General features: G+C 43.7%; 1 protein-coding gene across 1 annotated transcript in view; it reads left to right on the top strand.

Moving 5' to 3' along the window:
* Positions 1 to 455: 455 nt before the first annotated feature.
* sgpl1 (sphingosine-1-phosphate lyase 1) overlaps positions 456 to 21,362 on the top strand; it is a 47,856-nt gene continuing 26,949 nt past the window's right edge. Inside the window, exons 1-4 of the mRNA XM_033012800.1 lie at positions 456 to 662; positions 12,403 to 12,568; positions 13,734 to 13,801; positions 21,001 to 21,148. Coding sequence (XP_032868691.1) covers positions 474 to 662; positions 12,403 to 12,568; positions 13,734 to 13,801; positions 21,001 to 21,148 — 571 coding nt within the window. The 5' untranslated portion in view covers positions 456 to 473. The remainder of the gene's footprint in view (positions 663 to 12,402; positions 12,569 to 13,733; positions 13,802 to 21,000; positions 21,149 to 21,362) is intronic.

Here is a 21,362-nt window from a genome sequence, read left to right as displayed (position 1 = left end):
GACTGCACTAGGCTGGAGGTACACAAAAAAGCTGGAAAAACTCAGCGGGTGCAGCAGCATCTATGGAGCGAAGGAAATAGGCAACGTTTCGGGCCGAACCCCTTCTTCAGTGATCGGGGGTGGGGGCGGGGAGAAGGACTGGGCTGGGCTGGGTTGGACTGGGCTGGACTGGACTGGGTTGAACTGAGCTAGGCTGGGCTGGACTGGACTGAGCTAGGCTGGACTGGACTGGGCTGGGTTGGACTGATCTAGGCTGGGCTGGCATGGACTGGGTTGGGCTGAGCTAGGCTGGACTGGACTGGGTTGGACTGGACTGGGTTGGATTAAGCTCGTCTGGTCTGGGCTGGGCTGGACTGGGCTGGGCCAAAGATCCTATAGCGGAGCGCTCTGCTATAAGATCTTTGGGCTGGGCTGGGTTGGATTGGGTTGGACTGTGGTTGCTGCAGCCGCCGCCAGCTGTCGCTGTGTGCGGAATGCCGGCCAGGAAGTCAGCTATAGGATCTTTGCTCGGGAGCGCCGGCGTTCGTCGTGCGTTGGCTCCATGTAAATCTGAGTCAGTCAGTGGCGGCAGGAGAGGCGATAACAAGGTGGTGGTGGTGGCAGCAGTAGTGGCGGCGACGACAGCGGCGGGCACCCGGAGCGCAGGGAACATGGAGCTGCGGGTAAGCGGGGGGCGGGGGGGGAGTTGCAGCGGGCGATGCCCCCGGTTCCCGGCCCCCGGTCCCCGCCACAATGGGGCCGAGGCTCCACACAATGGCCGGCGCGGAGCGGAGCGGCGACCCAGCGCCAGCTCACAATAGGCGGCGTTCCACCGGTGAGGTCAACACAGTAGCCGGCTACTGCCCGCAATGTCTCTAAAGTAGCCGGTGCTCTCTCCTGAAGCTATAAAGTAGCCGGCTACTCTCTCCACTGCCATCAGCCGCCGGCTACTCTTTGTCCACTAAAGTAGCCGGCTACTCTTTGTCCACTAGCCGGCTACTCTTTGTCCACTAAAGTAGCCGGCTACTCTCTTCTGAAGCCACTAAAGTAACCGGCTACTCACTCCTGGAGCCTTTAAAGTAGCTGGCCACTCACTCATGATGCACCAAAGTAGCCGGCTACTCACTCTCCAGATGCCATCAGTAGCCGGCTACTCTCTTTTGGCCACTAAAGTAGCCGGCTACTCTCTTACATGAAGCCACCAGAGTAGCCGGTTACTTTGGCAGCATTAGGAGAGAGTAACCGGCTACTCCCTCCTGATGCACCGAAGTAGCCGGCTACCTCTTTCCTTCTGTCACCAAAGTTGGCCACAACGATTGGAACCGGCTACTTTGGTGGTGTCACAAAAGAATTGCCAGCTATTCTTTCCTCATGCCATCAAACTAGCAGGCTACTTGCTCCAGATGCCATAAAAGTAGCCGGTTACTTTGGCATCAGCATCAGGAGAGAGTAGCTGGCTGCTGTCCTTATGTCACCAAAGTTGGCCATAAGGAACCGGCTACTTTGGTGGTGTCAGGAATGAGTAAACGGCTACTCTCTCCTGGTACCATCAAAGTAGTCGGCGACCCAGTGGAAGTGCAGTGTTAAAGGCCAATTCCTGTTGTGACTGGTATCCCAAGTGATCTCTTCGGCCAGATGCCAGTAATCTGCAGTGTAGGAAAGCTGGACAACCTGCACATATCTGGCATGATCCCAGGACTCAGGAACAGACTCTTCATCAGTGCACGGTGTGCCTCGACCATATGGTGATGAAGCCGTAGCTGGCTGGATCGCATCATTTGAGTAACTTTGTCTGCACAATAACATTGAAGGAATGTCAACTTTCGTGGCCAATTCAGTGTCTTTTGCCTTTGAGTGTGACGTTAGGTTTGAGTCCCACTCTTGTACTTTGGGCTGCCTTTCCACTGGTACAGAAAATATTATGCAAACTTTGAGACTCTGGTGCTGTTTGTGTTTAAACAGAGCATCATAGCCATCATTCATCATTTTCAAGATTAGCTATTTATTCCTTACCCTTGTTTGTGAAGTGGTTTGCTTGCTTATACAACAAATGTTTATTTTGAGAGTAACTTAGTTATGAAGTGCTTCAGATAACTTTCTGGTGCAATGAGGTACTGCATTAATGTGGAATGTATTTTTGCTGCCAGTGCATCAAATGTTTTTGCTGGGTGATTTCATTCCCTGTGACTTGAGTCAGCTGCCTTGTGGCATATGTCATCTGATCATGTTTGCTAAATGCCCAGAGAAATGAGGTGAGGAAGAATCTGCAGTTTTCAAACATGTTATCCTTCCTGTTTTGAACAGAAGCTGTTTGTTGCAGACAATGAGTAAGAATGTTTTTCCTGGCTTTGCTTTGCATACACATCTCCCTAGGAACAGTAAATCTACTGAACGACCAACCAGTTTCAGTGGAAAACTAAATGTACTAATACACTTGGCCTGTAACTCAGTCTCAGTGTGTGAATCTGAACTGAAGGACACGAGTAGGAGAAGTGACAATAGCATCTGAAGCATTTTCTGTGAATCAACTAAATCCATTTTTAGACCAACAACTTGTTCAGTACATTTCACATCCCATGGTTCTTTGTACGGTTATGGTCAGAGACCGTTTGACCCCTGAGCTCCACAAGGAAATGTCTGAAGAATGGTTTCAACTCAAAACATCACCTATTCCTTTTCTCCAGTGATGCTGCCTGATCCGCTCAGTTACTCCAGCATTTTTGTCCATCTTTGGGATAAACCAGCATCTGCAGTTCCTTCATACACAAGGAAATTATTTTGTTGGGTAACTGATCAAAAACCTAGTTCATATGGAGAGTTTAGAGCAGGTAGAATTGGAGAAAGGCTTAATTTTGTACATAAATAAGACAGAAACATTGCCAGTGCTGGCTTTGTAGTTGTCAGTGTACTTAAGCTGTCCGGTTTTAGCTGTGAAGACATGCAGCCTGACATAAACCCTGAACGACTAGTTCTATTTTAATGGCCATACCCTTTGTTCTGAACTCTGCACAAGAGGAAATGAGGTGGAGAGAGAAAGGCAGTCAACTCCCTTTGTCTTATAAAAACCTGAGTTTGGTCTTCCTTAATCTTCTGCACGGAGGATTATAAACTAAAGTCCGATCCCTGGTCAGTGGGGAGCTCTTCCTTGTGTGACTCAGAAAGGTTGTGAGTTCAAGTTTGTCTCCAGAAGTGCAATCAAAAATGTGGCTGAAAAGGGTGTATATTAACAATGTTCTTATCTTCAAAGGTTTTAGATATGGTAGAAATCACACTCAAACTGTTCTCTCGACTAGATGTAGGAGCTTCAATTATGTGGTTTTAAAGAGCAGGGATTTATTCCCATTTTTGTTGGAAAAGTACTTATCACCCAGTCAATATCATTAAAACTGACTATTAATTTAGTATCACACTACACGTTGTGTATAAATAGCTGATGTGTTACTTCCATTACAATGGTATATATACTTCTGAAAGGTACAGTGTTTTTTATTTAAAGCAAGGGCTAGTTCTTGACTTGCGGTTAGAACATCAACACAGAGCTGTAAACTGAGGAGCCTGTCTATTGTGCCACCCACGTTGCCTTGATTAAATATCCCAAAGGGAGAAAAAAAAAGGAGGGCCTGTATTATCTCGAGGTTACTTTTGCTTCCAGGGTAAGTTTTGATTTAATAAAGTGGCATTGCATGGAAACTGAAGTTGGAAAATAATTTGAGAGTATCCAGGAAGTATTGCTTCAAATATTGCCAGTTTACATCTGGTTTTAGGTATCTAGAGGTAGATGCCAGAATGGCAAGACACAACTAATTGTTTTTGATTTGCCTCAGTCCAGAAGCTATTGGTTTTAAACTCTCAATAGACTTTCTTGCTTTGGATATTGTTATGTCCTCCTGGGTAAATGCCAGTTGAGAATGTGGGTATAGAATAATTATAATTTCTTGGAAATACATTTTATATGTGGGGTAGTAGGTCTTTGCAAATTGTTGACCCATTGCTGCTGTATTTCAAACATGCAGTGTGGCATGTGATTATTTTGAACAAGATGAACTGTCAAAAAATAAAGAAAAACAATGAGGTCCAGAGATGTCGCCTGACCCACTGAGGTTCCAGCATTTTGTCTTTCTCAGGGACATCCGAAGTGTTGTTGTCCTTAACTCTATATTCTCTGCCATCTTTTGCAAGATGGCCTATAGCATGATATGCTTTCTGAGTGCAGTCGTTCCCCCTATGTAGTTTAAGCAGCAAGGTTCTGATGAATCAATGTTCTGGCTTAGAAACGTCAATTGGAGGTAAGACGCCAGACAGAACTCCACTGTTATTCTTTGAATTATTGCTCTGGGATCTTTGGAAAGATTAGATGGGGCCTAGGTTTAACGGCTCATCTGAAAGAACTGTGATCCATCCCTGTGGATTTTGTGCAGCTGGGCTTGAGTCTCCCTCACTTTAAAGGTGAGCTTTGCAGCAGCAAGAAGGGTGTTTGTGATTTTGTTGTTTCATTCTTACTTTCCCTCCAGTGCTCCTAACCTAATAAATTAGGCTAAGGGAGACTTGGGAGGGGGTTTGCACTGAGGCTTATGAAGCTGCCAAGTTTGATGATTACAGTCCTCCCTCGATTATTGTCCTACATTCTGCTGCCTGTAGAAACGAGGCTGGTTAATACACAAAAGGACATGAATTGCTGGAGTAGCTCAGCAAACCAGGCAGCATCTCTGGAGAAAATGTTTAAGTGACATTTTGAGTCGAGATGAAGTGTCTGAAAGAGGGCGTCAATCTGGAATGTCACCTATCCATGTTCTCCAGAGATGTAGCTTGACCTGCTGAGTTATTCCTGCATTTTGTGTCCTTTTTCCCACCGGCTGTAGTTATTAAGTTATCTAAGCTTGACTGTCTCCAGCGTAATCATCAAGTCTAATTTAACCATTGTCCAGAAGTCTGGTGACAGTCAATAGCTTCTAGCCAGCCAATGGTGTCTTCAAAATTGCCCACCTTTGGCCCTCCTCTCTCGGCCTCCTGAAATCTCTTTCCATTTGTGGACTTTTGCAACCCCCCCCTCTCCCCTCCCCCTCCAGTTTCTATCAAAAGACACAAAGTGCTGGAGTAACTCAGTGGGTGAGGCAGCATCTTTGGACGTTTTGGGACAGATCCCTTTTTTGCACTGGAATCTGAAGAAGAGTCCCAACCCAAAACATCCCTTATCCATGTTCTCCAGACTGGAAACGTCACCTGCCCATGTTCTTCAGAGATGCTGCCTGACCCACTGAGTTACTCCAATACTTTGGTCTTTTTTTTGTAAACCAGCTTCTGCAATTCCATGTTTTTCTTGTTTCTATCGGTTCATCAGCAACGGGTTTTCCAATGGGGCAAGGTTTCTGCATGTTTTACTAAATTAGAACCACATCACAGCACTGTCCTAAGCCACATTCACAACAAAGCTGATAGTATGTGGTGAGTAGCTGAATCTAGACTTTACTTTTACACTTTAGACTGTAGAGATTCAGCGCACTCTTTCTGTTAGTCAACTAATTGACTATCCATGATAATATATTGCCTACAATGTCATGGGCTCCCAGTTTATGCAGTTACCTGTTTATGTGGTATTTTGTGCTGAATGTATTCTGGAAATCCCCCTTCATCGCAACTGCTAGTTCCCTAATCTTCCTTATTACACCATTGAAGAGCGCAAGTTCTCTTTTGCAAAACCATGATGACTCTGCAAAAAGAAACCACGAACTGCAGATGTTTTTTTGCAAAAACAGTTGCAGAATGCTCAAGTAACTCAGTGTCAGGCAGCATCTCTGGCGAACATGGATGGGTGACGTTGTGGGTCCGGACCCTTCTTCAGACTCTGCTGGATTACATGATTCATATTTGAGACCTCTTGTTACTGTCTAATAATATATTTCAGTATTTTCTTAATGACAAATCCCAGGCGAATTGGAAAAACGGATCCAAGTCTCAGTGCAGACATGATAACTAGTTGGTCCGCTCCCATGTCATATGATTTCATGGAAAATTGATTTAAGGTTGTTTCTCAATGATGATCTTTTATCAGAGAGACTTTACACTGTGATTTACAGGCTAACGTTCTTGAAGATAGATAACTGGCGTATGGGGGAGGGAAGTGAAGGTTATCAGTGGTGTTCAGAAATTTCAATCCTTTATTTTTCTTGGCCTGCTGCCTTCAATGTAAGCCTTTGATAAGAATCCACTTCCTGTGCTGTCTTTGTTACCCGTGATATATTCTATCACTACTTTTCCAATGCTTGCGATGCTTTCTCCCTCGACCACATTGTTTTCACTGCTAGATGTGATGCGCCTCTTGATGAGGCACCAGAACCAGTCATAAACCGAGCAGATTGTGGGCTCGTTTGCCCACGTGTTCAAGTGACCTTGGACCTCAAGTGTCTCATTTACTTGGTGAATGTGGATCAAAAATTAAGGGGTGAAAACAGTGCCACTGCCGGACATTGATGGCATGAGCATTACTTACACCGAGTCTTTGTCTCACTTGAAGTACATGGATATTAATTTTTGATACATGGATAGGTAATGTTTAGAAGGATGTAGGCTAAATGTAGGCAGATGAGTCTTACTTAGTTCGGGCATCTTGGTGGGCACAGACGAGTTGGGGCCGAAGGGCCTTTTTCTGTGCTGTGTGACTCTGACTCTCTATGACTCGACCTGGGAAGTGTCAACTCTTCTGTCGGCTTCCTTGCCATGGAAATAGCAGCTTGAAAAAGCAAGGTCGCTCAGGTGCCTGCACTCCCGTGGGAAACGTCATGCTGTCATGATCAACATGTGCAAAGCAGTTGTGTTCGCAAGCCTCTTGTGTGGCTGCGAGACTTAAACTCTAAACACAAGTCGTTTGATGTGCTTTCTGTAATCAGTTTCCGTGGTCACCCACAGGAATCAAATAATAAGGCATGGTAACGAACTTGGATGATCTGGCCAGGTCAGCATTGAGGCCATGATCCGAAAGCTCAGTTGTATTGGACAGGCCACATAAGCTGTCTGAAGAGGGTCTCAACCCGAAACGTCACCCATTCCTCTCTCCAGAGATGCAGCCTGAACCGCTGAGTTACTCAGCATTTTGTTTCTATGGACTTCCTGTAGGGCACGCCAGCTTGTTTACTGTATTTACTGTATACCGCAGAAACCAGTGATAACCACGAAAATGTTGGGTTTCGGCCCGAAACGTCGCCTATTTCCTTCGCTCCATAGATGCTGCTGCACCCGCTGAGTTTCCCCAGCAATTTTGTGTACCTTCGATATTCCAGCATCTGCAGTTCCCTTTTGAACACCACGAAAATGTTGCAAGGATTGCATTAAAGATAACTTTAAATACCTTCCTGTAGGATAGTTGAGACTCATGCACAGAACAGAATAGGCCAATGTGCTTTGACCAAAGAGCCTGTAGTAACTTTGAAGGCAGCTGAATGGGACTGAGTCACCAGAACCAGCGAAATAGGAAAGCCTTGGTATCTGCGATGGCACAGTGTCTCTCCCATACCTCCTCTGTCCCAGTGTGTGCGCCACCAAGTCTGATCTAGTCACCCACACAAGGGCTCACCATCGAAGATAGCATAACTGGTATTGTTGAACTTGATGGTCAACCGACTCACCTGGTGTGTCCAAGGTCTCTTGGGTTTTGAGGACCATCAGCCCCAATGGCCAAGGCAGTGAACTGATCTAAAACATAGCAGAGGTCATTCAGCCCATCTAAGGTGTGCTACTTCAACCCAGTCTTGTTCTTCTGCTCTTGACCCAGAAACCTATAGATTATAGTACATCGGTTTTTCATTCAACTGTTTTTTTAATGTGTTTCCTCACCCCTTGAGAATGTGAGTCTCACCACCTTTGTCAAAAATATTCCTACCTGCAGCCATCATTTCCTTTGTGATTTAATAACCTCTCTCTATTAAAGGTGACGGATCTTACCAGGTTAATTTATCCAGGCTTGTCCTAATTTAATATAGCATTGCAAAGTTCCACTTCAGAACCTTTGGAATGGGTGGGTGGTGGTCAATTTACTTGAGGCATGAGGCATGAGGTACATATTAGTACCTCAGTTTATATGACTTGACAATGCTCTCACCTGCATCCAGGAAGTTTCCCTATCATCCTCATAGCTCAAGCTGAGAGCGTTATTGAATATTCATAACTTGCCTACACTGAAGCAATTATTAGAACGTTTGAGGACTGGATAGTTCACTCCCAGGATTGGCTTCCAATCTGTCTGAGTGCTTTTCATTCAATCTCTAGTCTCACAGCTCAATGGCCCTCTGATCTTTTGTCCTTCATTTTTCATCTCAAGTGAACCCCCCCCCCCCCCCCCCCCCCATTCATTTTGTTCCATTATTGATGGTCATTTAATTTGTTCATAGGTCATAGGAGCAGAATTAGACCATTCGGCCCATCGAGCCAACCTCACTATTCAATCATGGAAGTTCTATCTCTCTCAACTGCATTCTTCTACCATCTCCCCGTAACCTTTGTCATCCTTAGTAATCAAGAACTTAAAAAAATAACTAAAGACTTTGGCCTCCACAGTCATCCGTGGCAATTAATTCCACATTTCATCACCCTCTGCCTAAAGAAATTCCTTCTCATCTCCTTTTTAAAGGTACATCCTTTTATTCCCTCTAGCCCTAGACTCTCCCACAAGTGGAAACATCAGTATAGAGTCACATAGCAGGGAACAGGGCTCTTGGGCCCCATGCCAACAAGATGCCCCATCTTATCTAATCCCATAGCCCACGTTTGGTCCATATCCCTTCACCTGCTGAGGCCCTAAGCTCTGAAATTCCCTATCTCTCCTTCACCCTCATGCCTCATTCCTTTAAGTTTCTCATAGAAAGACTATATACAGACAAGCTTTTGTAGATGTCCTAATCTTCTTTGGTTCGGCATTGCTTGGCAACCCCCTTGTGAAGTACATCAGGGCATTTGGAAAACATTAGATAACAGAAAATTATTATTGAACTGAAGATGTTTCCTTATGGTGACATTGCCCACATGTCGGAACTAAGCATTGCCTTCAATCACCTCGAATCTAATATAATTTATTTTATGGGGAGCCAATATTAAGATAGGATCTGTAACTTTAGGGTAACTTTAGAGCAGAGTAATTTGCATGCTTTTCTGTGTTTAAACGGGTTAGCTTGTGTTTGGAATACAAACTCCCACATAAACTAAATGTGTAATAAAATTTCACTCGGTTATGTTCCTCCCTGTTATTATAATTTAATAGGATTTTGATGTCCTTGGCAACACCTCAACTAAAATGAATAATTGAATGAACTCGTGAGATGTTTACTTCGATTCCAGGTTAATGATGTAAGATTTGCATGGAAGTTAATTTTGCCTTGAGTTCATTTACAACCATCTCAATCAGTTTTAAGTATATTTGTGAGATATATTGGGTGTTTTGATGCTGATTTCTGCACAGTGAGCTCCACAAATGGCAAAGTGATTACCTGCTTTGAGAGACAAATATTGGCTAGGGGACTGGGGAGATCGTGATCATAGGTCAGTGCAACTGTTGTGCATCCCTTTGAGGAAGCAGTCGGGGTTTTTATTTAAACAATCTGTACAAAAGGTGTCAGCAGCTTATAGGCCATTAGCCCATTCCCCTCAGTATTTCACAGGGGAATCCGTCTGTGCTTGAGTCTCTGGAGTGGAGCTTGAACTTGTAACCTTCTGACTTCCAGAGACAACTGTTCTGCTTTGCACTACAGCTGAGCAGTACAACGTTTCAGCTAAACTCGATGTATTGGGAATTCATCCTGAATTATAAAGCATGCGTGTGAATTGCTCCAAGTGCGTCAATGATGGTAGAATCTGGGAGGACTAGTTAGGAATGTTGGAAGAATGAAATGTGATTAGTGTTAGTGCATGCTGGAAGGTCGGTATGGACTTGGTGGGCTGAGAGTCCTGTTTCGAGATCTGTGACTAAATGGATTGTATAAGAAGGCCTTATTTTGAGTCAATCACCAAAAACTTAGAATCACCAAAAACATGGAAGCGAATAAGAACACAGTATGATTTGGCACACTGCCTGTCAGGGTAATGGAGATATTACCTTCACAAGGTGATCAAACGGGCACTAAAGGAATTATAATTTATGGGTAGTGGAAAAGAACAGGGACGTGGGACAAAGTTTTGTGAACCACCAAAAAAGCCTCCTTCTAACCTTCCTACCAACAACTGGAGAGATGTCCTGAACTACTATTTACCTCATGAACTACCTTTGATTGGACTTTATCTTTCACTAAACGTTTCACATTTTTCCCGTTATCATGGATCAGTGCCCTGTGGGTCGATTGTAATCTTGTATTGTCATTCCGCTCACTGGTTAACACGCAACAAAAGCTTTTCACTATATCTTGGTACACGTGACAATAAATCAAACTCAAATACGATGGGCTGAATGGCCTCTTTTCTGCAGCAACAATTCTATGACAAAAAGATGAAGTGAAGGCCGTGGTGATGAGGGAAAACTTGCTTTTGCTCTTGAAACTGGTGGGGTGTGAGAGAGTGCTACCTCAAAGAGTCAAGAAGGCATTAACTCTTATTACATGAAACATCCTAGAGTTCAGCACATAATGAGCACTAGAGCAGTTATAACTAACGAGGCTCAGGACCTGTAGCTGAGATGAAGAATCAGTTTTGGTCTGAGTTTCTCAGATAGCCCTCCTGTGCTGTGCGTTTTGCACTGAATGCAGCTGTTTTGTAAATGTTGCTGTTGAAACCTTATCTGTGCTGACCAACCTCCAGCTCCAATTGGTTAAAACACTTGCTATTTTCACTCTTGAGGCAGGAATGTGTTCGTGTTTGAGAAGTTTATTTTCTGGATTTACTATTGGTTTTTACGAGAGCTTTTGAAGGCAACGACACATTCCAGCTTCCATTTTGAGGTTTTATTGGTGCTGCAGTCATAAAGTTCCTTCATCCAGATTTGTTATGTTTTTCACTCTTCTGGTTTCACCTTTTTCCAGTGCAGATTGTCCCCAGGAACCCGTGTTCCAAGTCTGTCTATTTACACAGGTCCTCTTTTCTGAGGGAAACACTATGCTGTAGATTGGCTCCTAGACGGTTTGGAATTGAATGTTAACTATTCTGCTGGTGTTGTGGGCTTTGTCATAAGGTCAGAAGGAACAGGAGTAGAATTAGGCCATTCGGCCTATCAAGATTCCACCAATCAACCTTGGCTGGTCGATCTCTCCCTCCTTACCCCATTCTCCTGCCTTCTCCCTATAACCTCTGACACCTGTACTAATCAAGAATCTATCTATCTCTGCCTTAAAAGATTGAGTCTTACAGTGTGGAAACAGGCCCTTCAGCCCAACTTGCCAACATGTCCCCTCAACACCATTCCCACCTGCCTGCATTTGGCCTATATCCCTTCCAACCTGCTACCTTGGTTAAGCCTGCAACGACAACTTTGCATAAAGATCTTGGGATCACACTGCAAAGGGTTACAGATGTAAACAGAGGGATTTAAAGCTGAGGATGCGAATTGTAACCAGGTGACGGAGTAAGTGTGGCCAAACAAGGGTCACCATGCGACTGGGGCATGGTGCGCAGTGAGAGATGGATGTCAGACTGTTGGAAGACCCACAGTTTACCAAGGAGAGCATTAGAAGAATTAAATTGACAAAGATGTCTATAAAGAATCTACCAAGCATGATTGGGTGTAGCGTGGAAATTATGTATTGTCCATTCAGTGTTGACAGTTGAGGGTTTATTTGGTTGAGCTGTTTAAACTGTGACAAGGAATTCAAAACTACAGAGAAGCATAATTCTTCATACTCTTCACATCATCTGAGGAATTCAAGCCCATTGGGGAACAGAATCCAGGCAATTTTGGATCCATGGCGTAATATGGAATTCTGAATCTTTCTCTCGCAGTATGGAAATGCAAGTTGCAGCTTTCATGACTGAGATTGGTAATCTTCCATTAGGTAAGAGTAGCACAGGAGGCTAAATGTGTGCAAAAGCAAATGAATGGGCAAGAGGTAGAGGGCAATGACTCAGCAGCTCCAGGAACTTGGTTACTGGGACTGGTGAGGGCTGAGGGTGGCACGATGGCGCAACAGTAGAACTATTTCCTTGCAGCGGCGGAGACCCTGGTTGGATCCTGACCACGTGTGCTGTCGGTACAGAGTTTGTATGTTATCCCTGTACCCCACGTGGGTTTTCTCCGGGAGCTCCGGCTTCCTTCCACACTCCAAAGACATTCAGGTTTGTAGGCTAATTGGCTGCGGTAAAATTGTGAATTATCCCCAGAGTGTGCAGGATAGTTTTAGTTTGCGGGGATCGCAGATCGGCGAGGTCTCGGAGGGCTGAAGGGCCTGTTTCCGCGCTGTATCTCTAAACTAAACTTGAAAGAACATCCTGTGGCTAACTCTGATACTTTTCTTGCAGGAGACGCTGGATCTTTACAAGGAGACGGTTGAGTTGTATCTAGGATGGGGGACGAGTTATGTGAACACACGGTTCCAGGGGATGGAGCCCTGGCAGATTGCTGCCATCACAGTCATGGCTACTCTGCTGGCAGTGTGGCTACATGGCTTCCTCTTCAAACGGCAAAGTGAGTGCGACTGTCCTTTGTGCCAAGAACTGGTCCTAACCCAAAACATCATAGCAAAAGGATTTGAGATTTGAGTATAGGAGCAGGGAGGTTCTACTGCAGTTGTACAGGGTCTTGGTGAGACCACACCTGGAGTATTGCGTACAGTTTTGGTCTCCTAATCTGGGGAAATACATTCTTGCCATAGAGGGTGTACAGAGAAGGTTCACCAGACTGATTCCTGGGATGTCAGGACTTTCATATGAAGAAAGACTGGATAGACTCGGCTTGTACTCGCTAGAATTTAGAAGATTGAGGGGGGATCTTATAGAAACTTACAAAATTCTTAAGGGGTTGGACAGGCTAGATGCAGGAAGATTGTTCCCGATGTTGGGGAAGTCCAGAACAAGGGGACACAGTTTAAGGATAAGGGGGAAATCTTTTAGGACCGAGATGAGAAAAACATTTTTCATACAGAGAGTGGTAAATCTCTGGAATTCTCTGCCACAGAAGGTAGTTGAGGCCAGTTCATTGGCTATATTTAAGAGGGAGTTAGATGTGGCCCTTGTGGCTAAAGAGATCAGGTGGTATGGAGAGAAGGCAGTTACAGGATACTGAGTTGGATGATCAGCCATGATCATATTGAATGGCGGTGCAGACTCGAAGGGCCGAATGGCCTACTCTGTTTTCTATGTTTCTATTATCTGTCCATTCTCTCGTTAGATGCTGCCTCATCTGTTGAGTTGAACATGTCCATTGCTTTATTTATTCTGTGTCTTTACCTATGTTTTATTGGCTCTACTTATATAAAGCCTTTAAGAGTCAACATGTTTTTATTGCCGAAGAAAATAAAAACATAAACCAGCCATTTTTCTGATCTATCGATGGCTAGAGGGAGCCCATTAAAATTAAAATAGTTGAGTCGTAAAAGCGATCAATATTTGTTTCCCAATTTCTTGCATTGCTTCCTTGAATTGTGTTCTGAAGCTAGATTGAAGTATCTGTGCAGTTTTGTGGATTACTGCATCTGCCAACAATGGAAGATCCTCAGAGTACGGAATAACTCAGCGGGTCGAGGCAGCGTCTCTGGAGAATGTGGGTAGATGATGCTTTGGGTCAGGACCCTTTTTTACACTCGGAGTTTCTACTATTAAATGGTAAAAAAAAATTCCATCTCTCTCCACAGGTATCTCCTCACGGTTAAGGAAGTTCTTCTTCAGGATCATAAGGAAATTGCCATTCCTTGCTGCTTCAGTAAGTATGTTTATCATTTTAACATTTCTGTGGAATAAGCAAAGAGGCATGGATGGAGCCTCTGCATTTGAACGTGGAAGATTTCATTGGTGCATTTTGTTGTGGTTTATTTTCCATTTGAGACGTTCACATCATTTCGTAGATCCTTGCCTGCAACTCGTGCAATCAATTTGCACACAGCAAGGTCCCACAGTAAACCGTGATGGAGTACTGAAGAATTTGGTTGTCCTCATAAAGGATAAATATTGGCCAAATCACTTGGGGAGAATGCTGCAAAATAATAGCACAAAATATTTCATGTTGACCTTTTGGTGAGCAGCACCAAATGTAGCTTCCTCTTATAACTGAATGGGAGTGTTCGCTTCTATTTTCATGCTCTGGTGTACGTATGGGTTTTGAACCAGCAAACATCTAACTGAGGCCCAAGTGCCACCTATCACTCCATGGCTGACTGTGTTTTTAAACTGAGCATCTCCTTCCATTCGAGCCAACAGATACGACTCTAGACATGCCACTTGTTCATTCTCAGATGTGTGCACAAATCTTTTTTTAGCAATGTAATTATAAATAGATTAGAACTGAATTTTTCTCCATGGAAATATTTGTCTCGGACCTCGTAGGATTCATTGTTTATTTTTCCAGCATCGAAAGCCCTTTAATTTGTTTTTGCACATTCGTGTGTTTACAGCTTCCCTCTTTCAATTCTGTATGTGTGTTGTCCTACAATATGTATGTTGCTTCTGCTCCAACAGCAGCACTAAAGGATGAAGAGTCGATGATGTGTTCTTTGTGAGAACTTGTTGGCAAGATCAACATTCATTATCCATCCCTGTTCAACTTTTAACTGTGTCATGTACGCTGGTGTTTCATTGAAAATTTAAGAATCGCCCACATACAGTGCCCTCCATAATGTTTGGGACAAAGACCCATCATTTATTTATTTGCCTCTACACTACACACCTGACTCCTGAGGAGTGTTTCTGATCTGATAATTTCTACATCGTGAAACCAAAATGTATATAAATGGCATTTAATAAAATCTGCCAATGAGCACTTTAACCACATGTGATTTTTTTTTTTTCCTATTACAATTCTTAAATTGTGGAGTACATAGGCAAATAAATAAATAATGGGTCTTTGTCCCAAACATTATGGAGGGCACACACAAAATGCTGGAGCAATTCAGTGGGTGAGGCAGCATTTATGGAGAGAAGGAATTGGCGACGTTTCGGGTCTCGACCCGAAACGCCGCCAATTCCTGCTCTCCATAGATGCTGCCTCACCCGCTGAGTTACTCCAGCATTTTTGTCCACCTTTGATTTTACTAGCATCTGCAGTTCTTTCTTAAACATTATAGAGAGCACTGTAGCTCAGAATGGTTAAGGACAGGAGAGCTGAATGGTAAAGGGCATGAGAATTCTTTGCTATTAGTGAATTGGATGTGTTTTACCTCAAGCTGACCAGGCGGGGGGGATGAAGGTGTTGAAGGGTTGCAGGTGACCATTTTGTAAGTGAGCAGTAGAAACTAGGAACTGCAGATGCTGGTTTACCAGAAACGACACAAACTGGTGGAGCAACTCAGCACGTCGAGTCGCATCCCGAGAGTTCGTGGATAGGTGACGTTTCGGGTCATGCACCTTGAGAATTTAAGAATTGCCCACAATATCGTGGGTCTGGAGTCGCAAATAGGACAGAATGTCTAAGGACAGGAGAGTTCTATGCAGTTGGTTAACTGGAAGTGTTTTTACCACAATCTGTTTCATTCAAGGTCTCTTTTTGTGTCGTTCCAAAACGTCACCTATCTGTGATCTCCAGGAGTGCTACCTGACCCACTGAGTTACTTCCAGCAGTTTGTGTCTTTTTTTTTGTAAATGAGCAGGTTGGAACCAAGAAACGGTTGAAGTGGTGCATGGCATCAGAAGTGTCGTGCATGAAGGTGGTCAGAGACTGGGTGAGGTGAAAAAGAATGGAACCAAGAGATGGGGAAGTAGTCATTCCCCTTGTTCTACCCGGCCTCCTCCACCACTGCAACTCAGAAATGTTCCCAGTTTGTGGAACATCAACACAGATTCTGTCTCCACTGCCATCCCTACCGAATAATTCCAATATTTTATATTTCTGCATCAGTTTTGCAGTGTCTGCATCCTTTTGTTCATAGGAATTATAAAAACTTCAGAGGTTGTAGAATTAGCAAAAGTAGAATAACATGTTATTGTGTAACGGGCAGAACAGGAGGGAGTGCAGTCCATTGTCCTTATGCAGCTGTTTAAAATAATTCTCTAATTTGGCCCAAGTATTATACTTCCCCATAATCTCGTATGTCAGCAAAAACACGCTCCTGGAGGAACTCGGAGGGTCTGGCAGAATCTGTGGAGGGGAAATAGACAGATAACATTTCGGGTCAGGTGCCTTCGCAGTCAGAGTTTCTGCACCAGCTTATTTATTGATCACTGCTCCAGCACATGCAGTTTCTTGTGTCCCCAACTTCGTACAGCCGTTGTTTTCTGTATGTCTTGTAGTGTTTTCTAGAAATTTGCTACTCTTCGCCATAAACCTCTTGTATTAATTCAGTTATTATATATCTGTTTATATATTATATATATGTCTGAAGAAGGGTTTCGGCCCGAAACTTTGCCTATTTCCTTCGCTCCATAGATGCTGCTGCACCCGCTGAGTTTCTCCAGCTTTTTTGTGTACCTTCGATTTTCCAGCATCTGCAGTTCCTTCTTAAACAACATTATATATCTGTTCTCTGATTGCTGGTACATTTGTCACAGGAGAAGCTTGGCTCTTGATTTTTCAAAATAACGTTGGTCACCTTTGGGTCTTTCCCAACTTTCTCCCTGAAAGTCGAGAACATTCCCAGCTTTAATACCTCCTCAACTTGAACTGCCTCATCCCCTGTATTACATTGAAATCTCACTGTAGACTCTCGCAAATCTCTTGAAATCATTGCTGAATATACAATGCCAGGAACTCAGCTGAACTTTCCTAATCAATGATTTGTAAAGATTTATTAAAAGTTTTGTAATCAATGGCTCAGTGTACAAAGCCAAGCTTGCTTTTGTTTTTCCTCCCTGACTTGCCCTGCCACCTTTATGTCTGGATCTCTGTCTTGAGCCCTCTCAAAGTAGACTGCCTTGTCTCTCAACATTGCTTCTCCCGCGGTGCATCAATTCGTACTTACACTGCATCTTTCTTCTGTCTTCCCACTTCACAAGTCTTGTCTGTCCTTGTATTTTGTTATTAACATTCTGGTCTGCGATGCTCGCAAGCTTTGTCGCCCACAAACTTGTTTAGAGATACAATGCGGAAACAGGCCCTGCAGCCCACTGAGTCTGCACCGACCAGCGATCCCCGCACATTAACCCTATCCTACGCACACATTAGGGACAATTTGCACTTGTACCAAGCCAATTAACCTACAAACCTGTACATCTTTGGAGTGTGGGAGGAAACCGAAGATCTCGGAGAAACCCACGTGGTCATGGGGAGAACGTACAAACTCCATACAGACAGCTCCCGTAGTCGGTATCGAACCCAAGTCTTTAGTGCTGCAAGCGCTGTAAGGCAGCAACTCTACCGCTGCGCCACTGTGCTGCCCTGTTAGGCCATCCAGCAGCTGGCACCCAGAGGGTGAAATCGGCTGTGTTAAATGTTCTCCTTTAACCTACGCCCATATCATTTACTCACATCTCTGATGTGGAAGAATGGATGATGTACTTGGCTAGTTTCTTTTTATTAATTGCACAGTGTTGAATATAGCATGGTCATGTGCCTTTACAGTTGTATCAAAATAAAAGATGGGAAGTGACCTAATTGCAGAATCCTATATAATTGAAATATCTTCCCATTCGGTAGTCCTTAGAGGGAAAGAAATAAAAGTCTGAAAAACCATGTAATGAAAAGAAATGTTAAATTACTCTCAACTGTGTCCCCACATTAAAGTGTCCACTGAAATGATTTCTTGCTCAGAATCGGGTTTGCTTTTAACTCAAGAGCATCAGTATCCGACTGTACATGCCACGGACAGTGTGAACAAAAGGCTGATAGCAAAATCGCATCAAGAGCAAACACTTAGCATTAGCTGATTGATATTCCTCTACCATTCAATGGGATTCATGGCAAATTTCTGACCTGTAAACAACCAGCAATTTTTCCATATTTTTAATACTTTTGATAAAAATAATTAAATTTGCACACTTCAAAACTGACATGACATCAATTGTTGATTGTCGAAGAAGCTTCTGCGCACAGAGGGTGGCAGATATTTAAGAATGTTTCCTGATTTCACCCCTGAAAAAACTACTTCCATTCTTTCATCCTAAATTCCTGGTCCAACACTCCAACTGGTGGGAGTAGATTCACTCTGTTTATTTCTTCAATCCCTCTTAATAGCTTAAAAGTATCATCCTTTCTAAATCACAGAGAATGGAACCCTCACATGTGTAAGCTCTATTTTGCAGTTTAAGTCTTTCAGCCTTGTATCATGACCGTAAATCTATCTTGCTTGCCCTCATGGTCAAAATATCCGCTCGTATCTCCCTTATGAAGAGCATTGCATGTGACCATTGTAACATTTCTACTTTGTGCACAAACATTGAAAAGAATGGTCAGGGATGTTTCCATTGGGAAAGGAGGGCATTTGATTCACTTTGAGAATACAGAACTGTTTCCGCTGCCTGCACGCTGCTTGTAGACCTGTCTGTAGTTTGTATCCAACACTGGTCTCATTCTTTCCTTTGAAGTTGCTTTGGTCAGCTTGGAACACTTCCGATGGAGAAAACTTCCATTCCCAAATAAAAATTAATTGGTGAGGAACATTGTGGTTGTGTTGTAACTAAAGGGGAACAAAGAGCTTCTCAAAGAAAAATGTAGTTGTTGATTTTATTGTTGGTTTTCACAAGGGACTTTTATTTTAATCCACTCAAATCGGCATGGTGGGAATAAATGCGATTGTCTTGCTCAAAGCAGGAGCAGAAGATCGCTATCCCATCCAACACTCAAACATATGGGGGGTACAGGCGCATCGGTCAAGTTGCTGCCTTACAGCGTCAGAGACCTGGGTTCGATCCTGACTACAGATGCTGTCTGAAGGGAGTTTGGACTTTCTCCCTGTGACCTGCGTGCGTTTCTTCCCACTTTCCGAAGACGTACGGATTTGTAGGTTAATTGGCTTTGGTGAAATTGTAAATTGTCTCCTGTGTGTGGGATCGTGTTAGTGTGCGGGGATCGCTGGTGAGCCAGCGCCAACTCGGTGGGTTGAAGTGCCTGTTTTCGCGCTGAATCTCTAAACTAAACTAAAACTAAATAAGAGTTTATGGAGCAGTTTTTCCATTAGGGCAGAGAGCACTGCGGTTCTGACTTGCGTCACATCCACTCAGTCTGTCAAAACACATTTCTCTCTGCGCTCTGACCTTGGCTTGTGTCCAGCTGTGTCGCGGGTGCAGATTTGAGATCTGGCCTGTTATTGAATGTTGATTTAGGCCAGGAAGCACTTCATTTTAATGATTGTTTTCTTAAAAAAAGATGTTAAAAATGCTTGATTGCTGAAGAGTGATATTTAAGTAGAAGCTTGCTTAAGTTACTTGTATGTAGATTTGTACTGCTGGAACTCGATGCAGATTTAAAAATAAATTCTGTTCAATCTATTTTTAACTGTTCGGATAACTTCATTTCTTTATACTTAATTGATTCTGGCAAAGCTTAGAGACAGCTCAAGGAAAACTTACTTTAATTGTAACAAAAGATAATTGTTAGCAAAGAACGACTTGCTTGCAGAGTGGTGTGTCCCTGGTATTACATTTCAAATTTCAAAGGTTTGCAGAGGTTATAATGAGTCATAGTCATACAACACAGAAGCAGGCCCTTTGGCCCAGCTTGCCCTCGCTGACCAAGGGGCCCAATCTACATCAGTCCCACCTGCCTGCATTTGGCCCATATCCCTCTAAACCTTTCCTATCCATATACCTGTTCAACTGCCTTTTAAATATCGTTATATTTCCTGACTCAACTACCTTCTCCGGCCGCTCATTCCATACACCCACCACCATCTGTGTGAAAAGGTTGCTCCTCAGATTCCTGTTAAATCTTTCCCCATTCACCTTCAACCTATGTCCTCTGGTTCTTGATTCCTTTACTCTGGGTAAAATACTCCGTGCATCTACCCTATGTATTCCCCTCAAGATGTTATACACCTCTAGAAGATTACCTTTCATCCTCCTGCGCTCCACCAAATACAGTCTCAGCCTGCCAAACCTCACTATAGCTCAGGCCCTGGCAACATGCTTGTAAATTTTGTAGCTTAACAACATATTTCCTATAACAGGGTGACCCATCCCCAACACAGTACTCCAACTGTGGCTTCACCACACATTGTACAGATGCAACATAACATCTTGATTGCTATAGTCAAAACCTTGATTGATGAAGGCCAATGTGCCGAAAGCCTTCAGACTCACTGGCCTATAGTTGCCCTTGAATAAAGGCACAATATTTTCAGCTGTCCAGTCTTCTGGCAGCTCACCTGTATTTAAAGATGACTTGTAAATCTCATCCAGGGCACCTGCAATCATCTCTCTTGCGCCAAAGATATATCTGAGCATGCACGGGAGATTTGTCTACCTTCATACGCGTAAGGACATTCAGCACCTCCTTGACCATAATACTGACTGCCCTCAAGACACTTCCATTGACTGCCCCAAATTCCCAAGTCCCCAAGTACTCATTGAGAGCCTTGCCCATCTCCTGCAGCTCCACATACAATAGATTGCATGGCCGTCAGAAGGGGGGGTGTGTTGGGTGCGACCTCACCCCCCTTTTCTCCCCCCCTAAGATACAGTAGATTGAGCTATTCTCTCTCTGGTTACTCTTCTTCCCCTTTATGTACTTATAAAAAAACTCTTTGGATTATCCTTAATATCTGCCGGAGCGACCTCCTGTTCCACGTTTTGCTCTCCTGATTAACTTCGTTAGCGTGCTCCTCAGTTCCCTTAATTCCTCCGGGGATACACTTGATTCTAGCTGCCCACCCCTGTCCCAAACCTTTTTCTTGACCAGAGCCTCAGTTTCTCCCGTCATCCAAGGCTTTCTTTTGCCCACCTGCGTGGCCCTTCACCCTTCATTCACTGAGATGCAGGGAAAAGCGAACACCTGAATGAATCGGCACATTAAACACCCTTGTTGCCCTCCACCAACAGATACAGAAGAAACTTGACAAAGCACTCAACGACCTGGCTTCAAGTGTCCTAACCCTAGAAGATGGAATTACATATGTCACGTCTTTACCGGCACATGGGCTAACGGAGTCTGATCTCCTCACCAAGATTAAAGAATACAGCACAATGGGTAAGTTAATGTGATTGTTACTTGAAAGGATTAAAAAAATAATAATTTTCACTCTCCCACCTGAATGAAATAAGATAAGTTTTATTCCTCGGGATAGTTTTAGTTTTAGAGATACAGCAAGGAAACAGACCCTTTGGCCCACCTAGTCTGCGCTGACCAGCGAACCCTGCACACTAACACTATCTTGTACATTAGGGACAATTTACAATTTTTA

This window comes from Amblyraja radiata, chromosome 37, assembly GCF_010909765.2.
Source record: "Amblyraja radiata isolate CabotCenter1 chromosome 37, sAmbRad1.1.pri, whole genome shotgun sequence".
NCBI classification, from domain to species: Eukaryota; Metazoa; Chordata; class Chondrichthyes; order Rajiformes; family Rajidae; genus Amblyraja; species Amblyraja radiata.
Note: the sequence above shows the minus strand (reverse complement) of the source record. Positions and strands in the feature narration are given on the sequence as shown.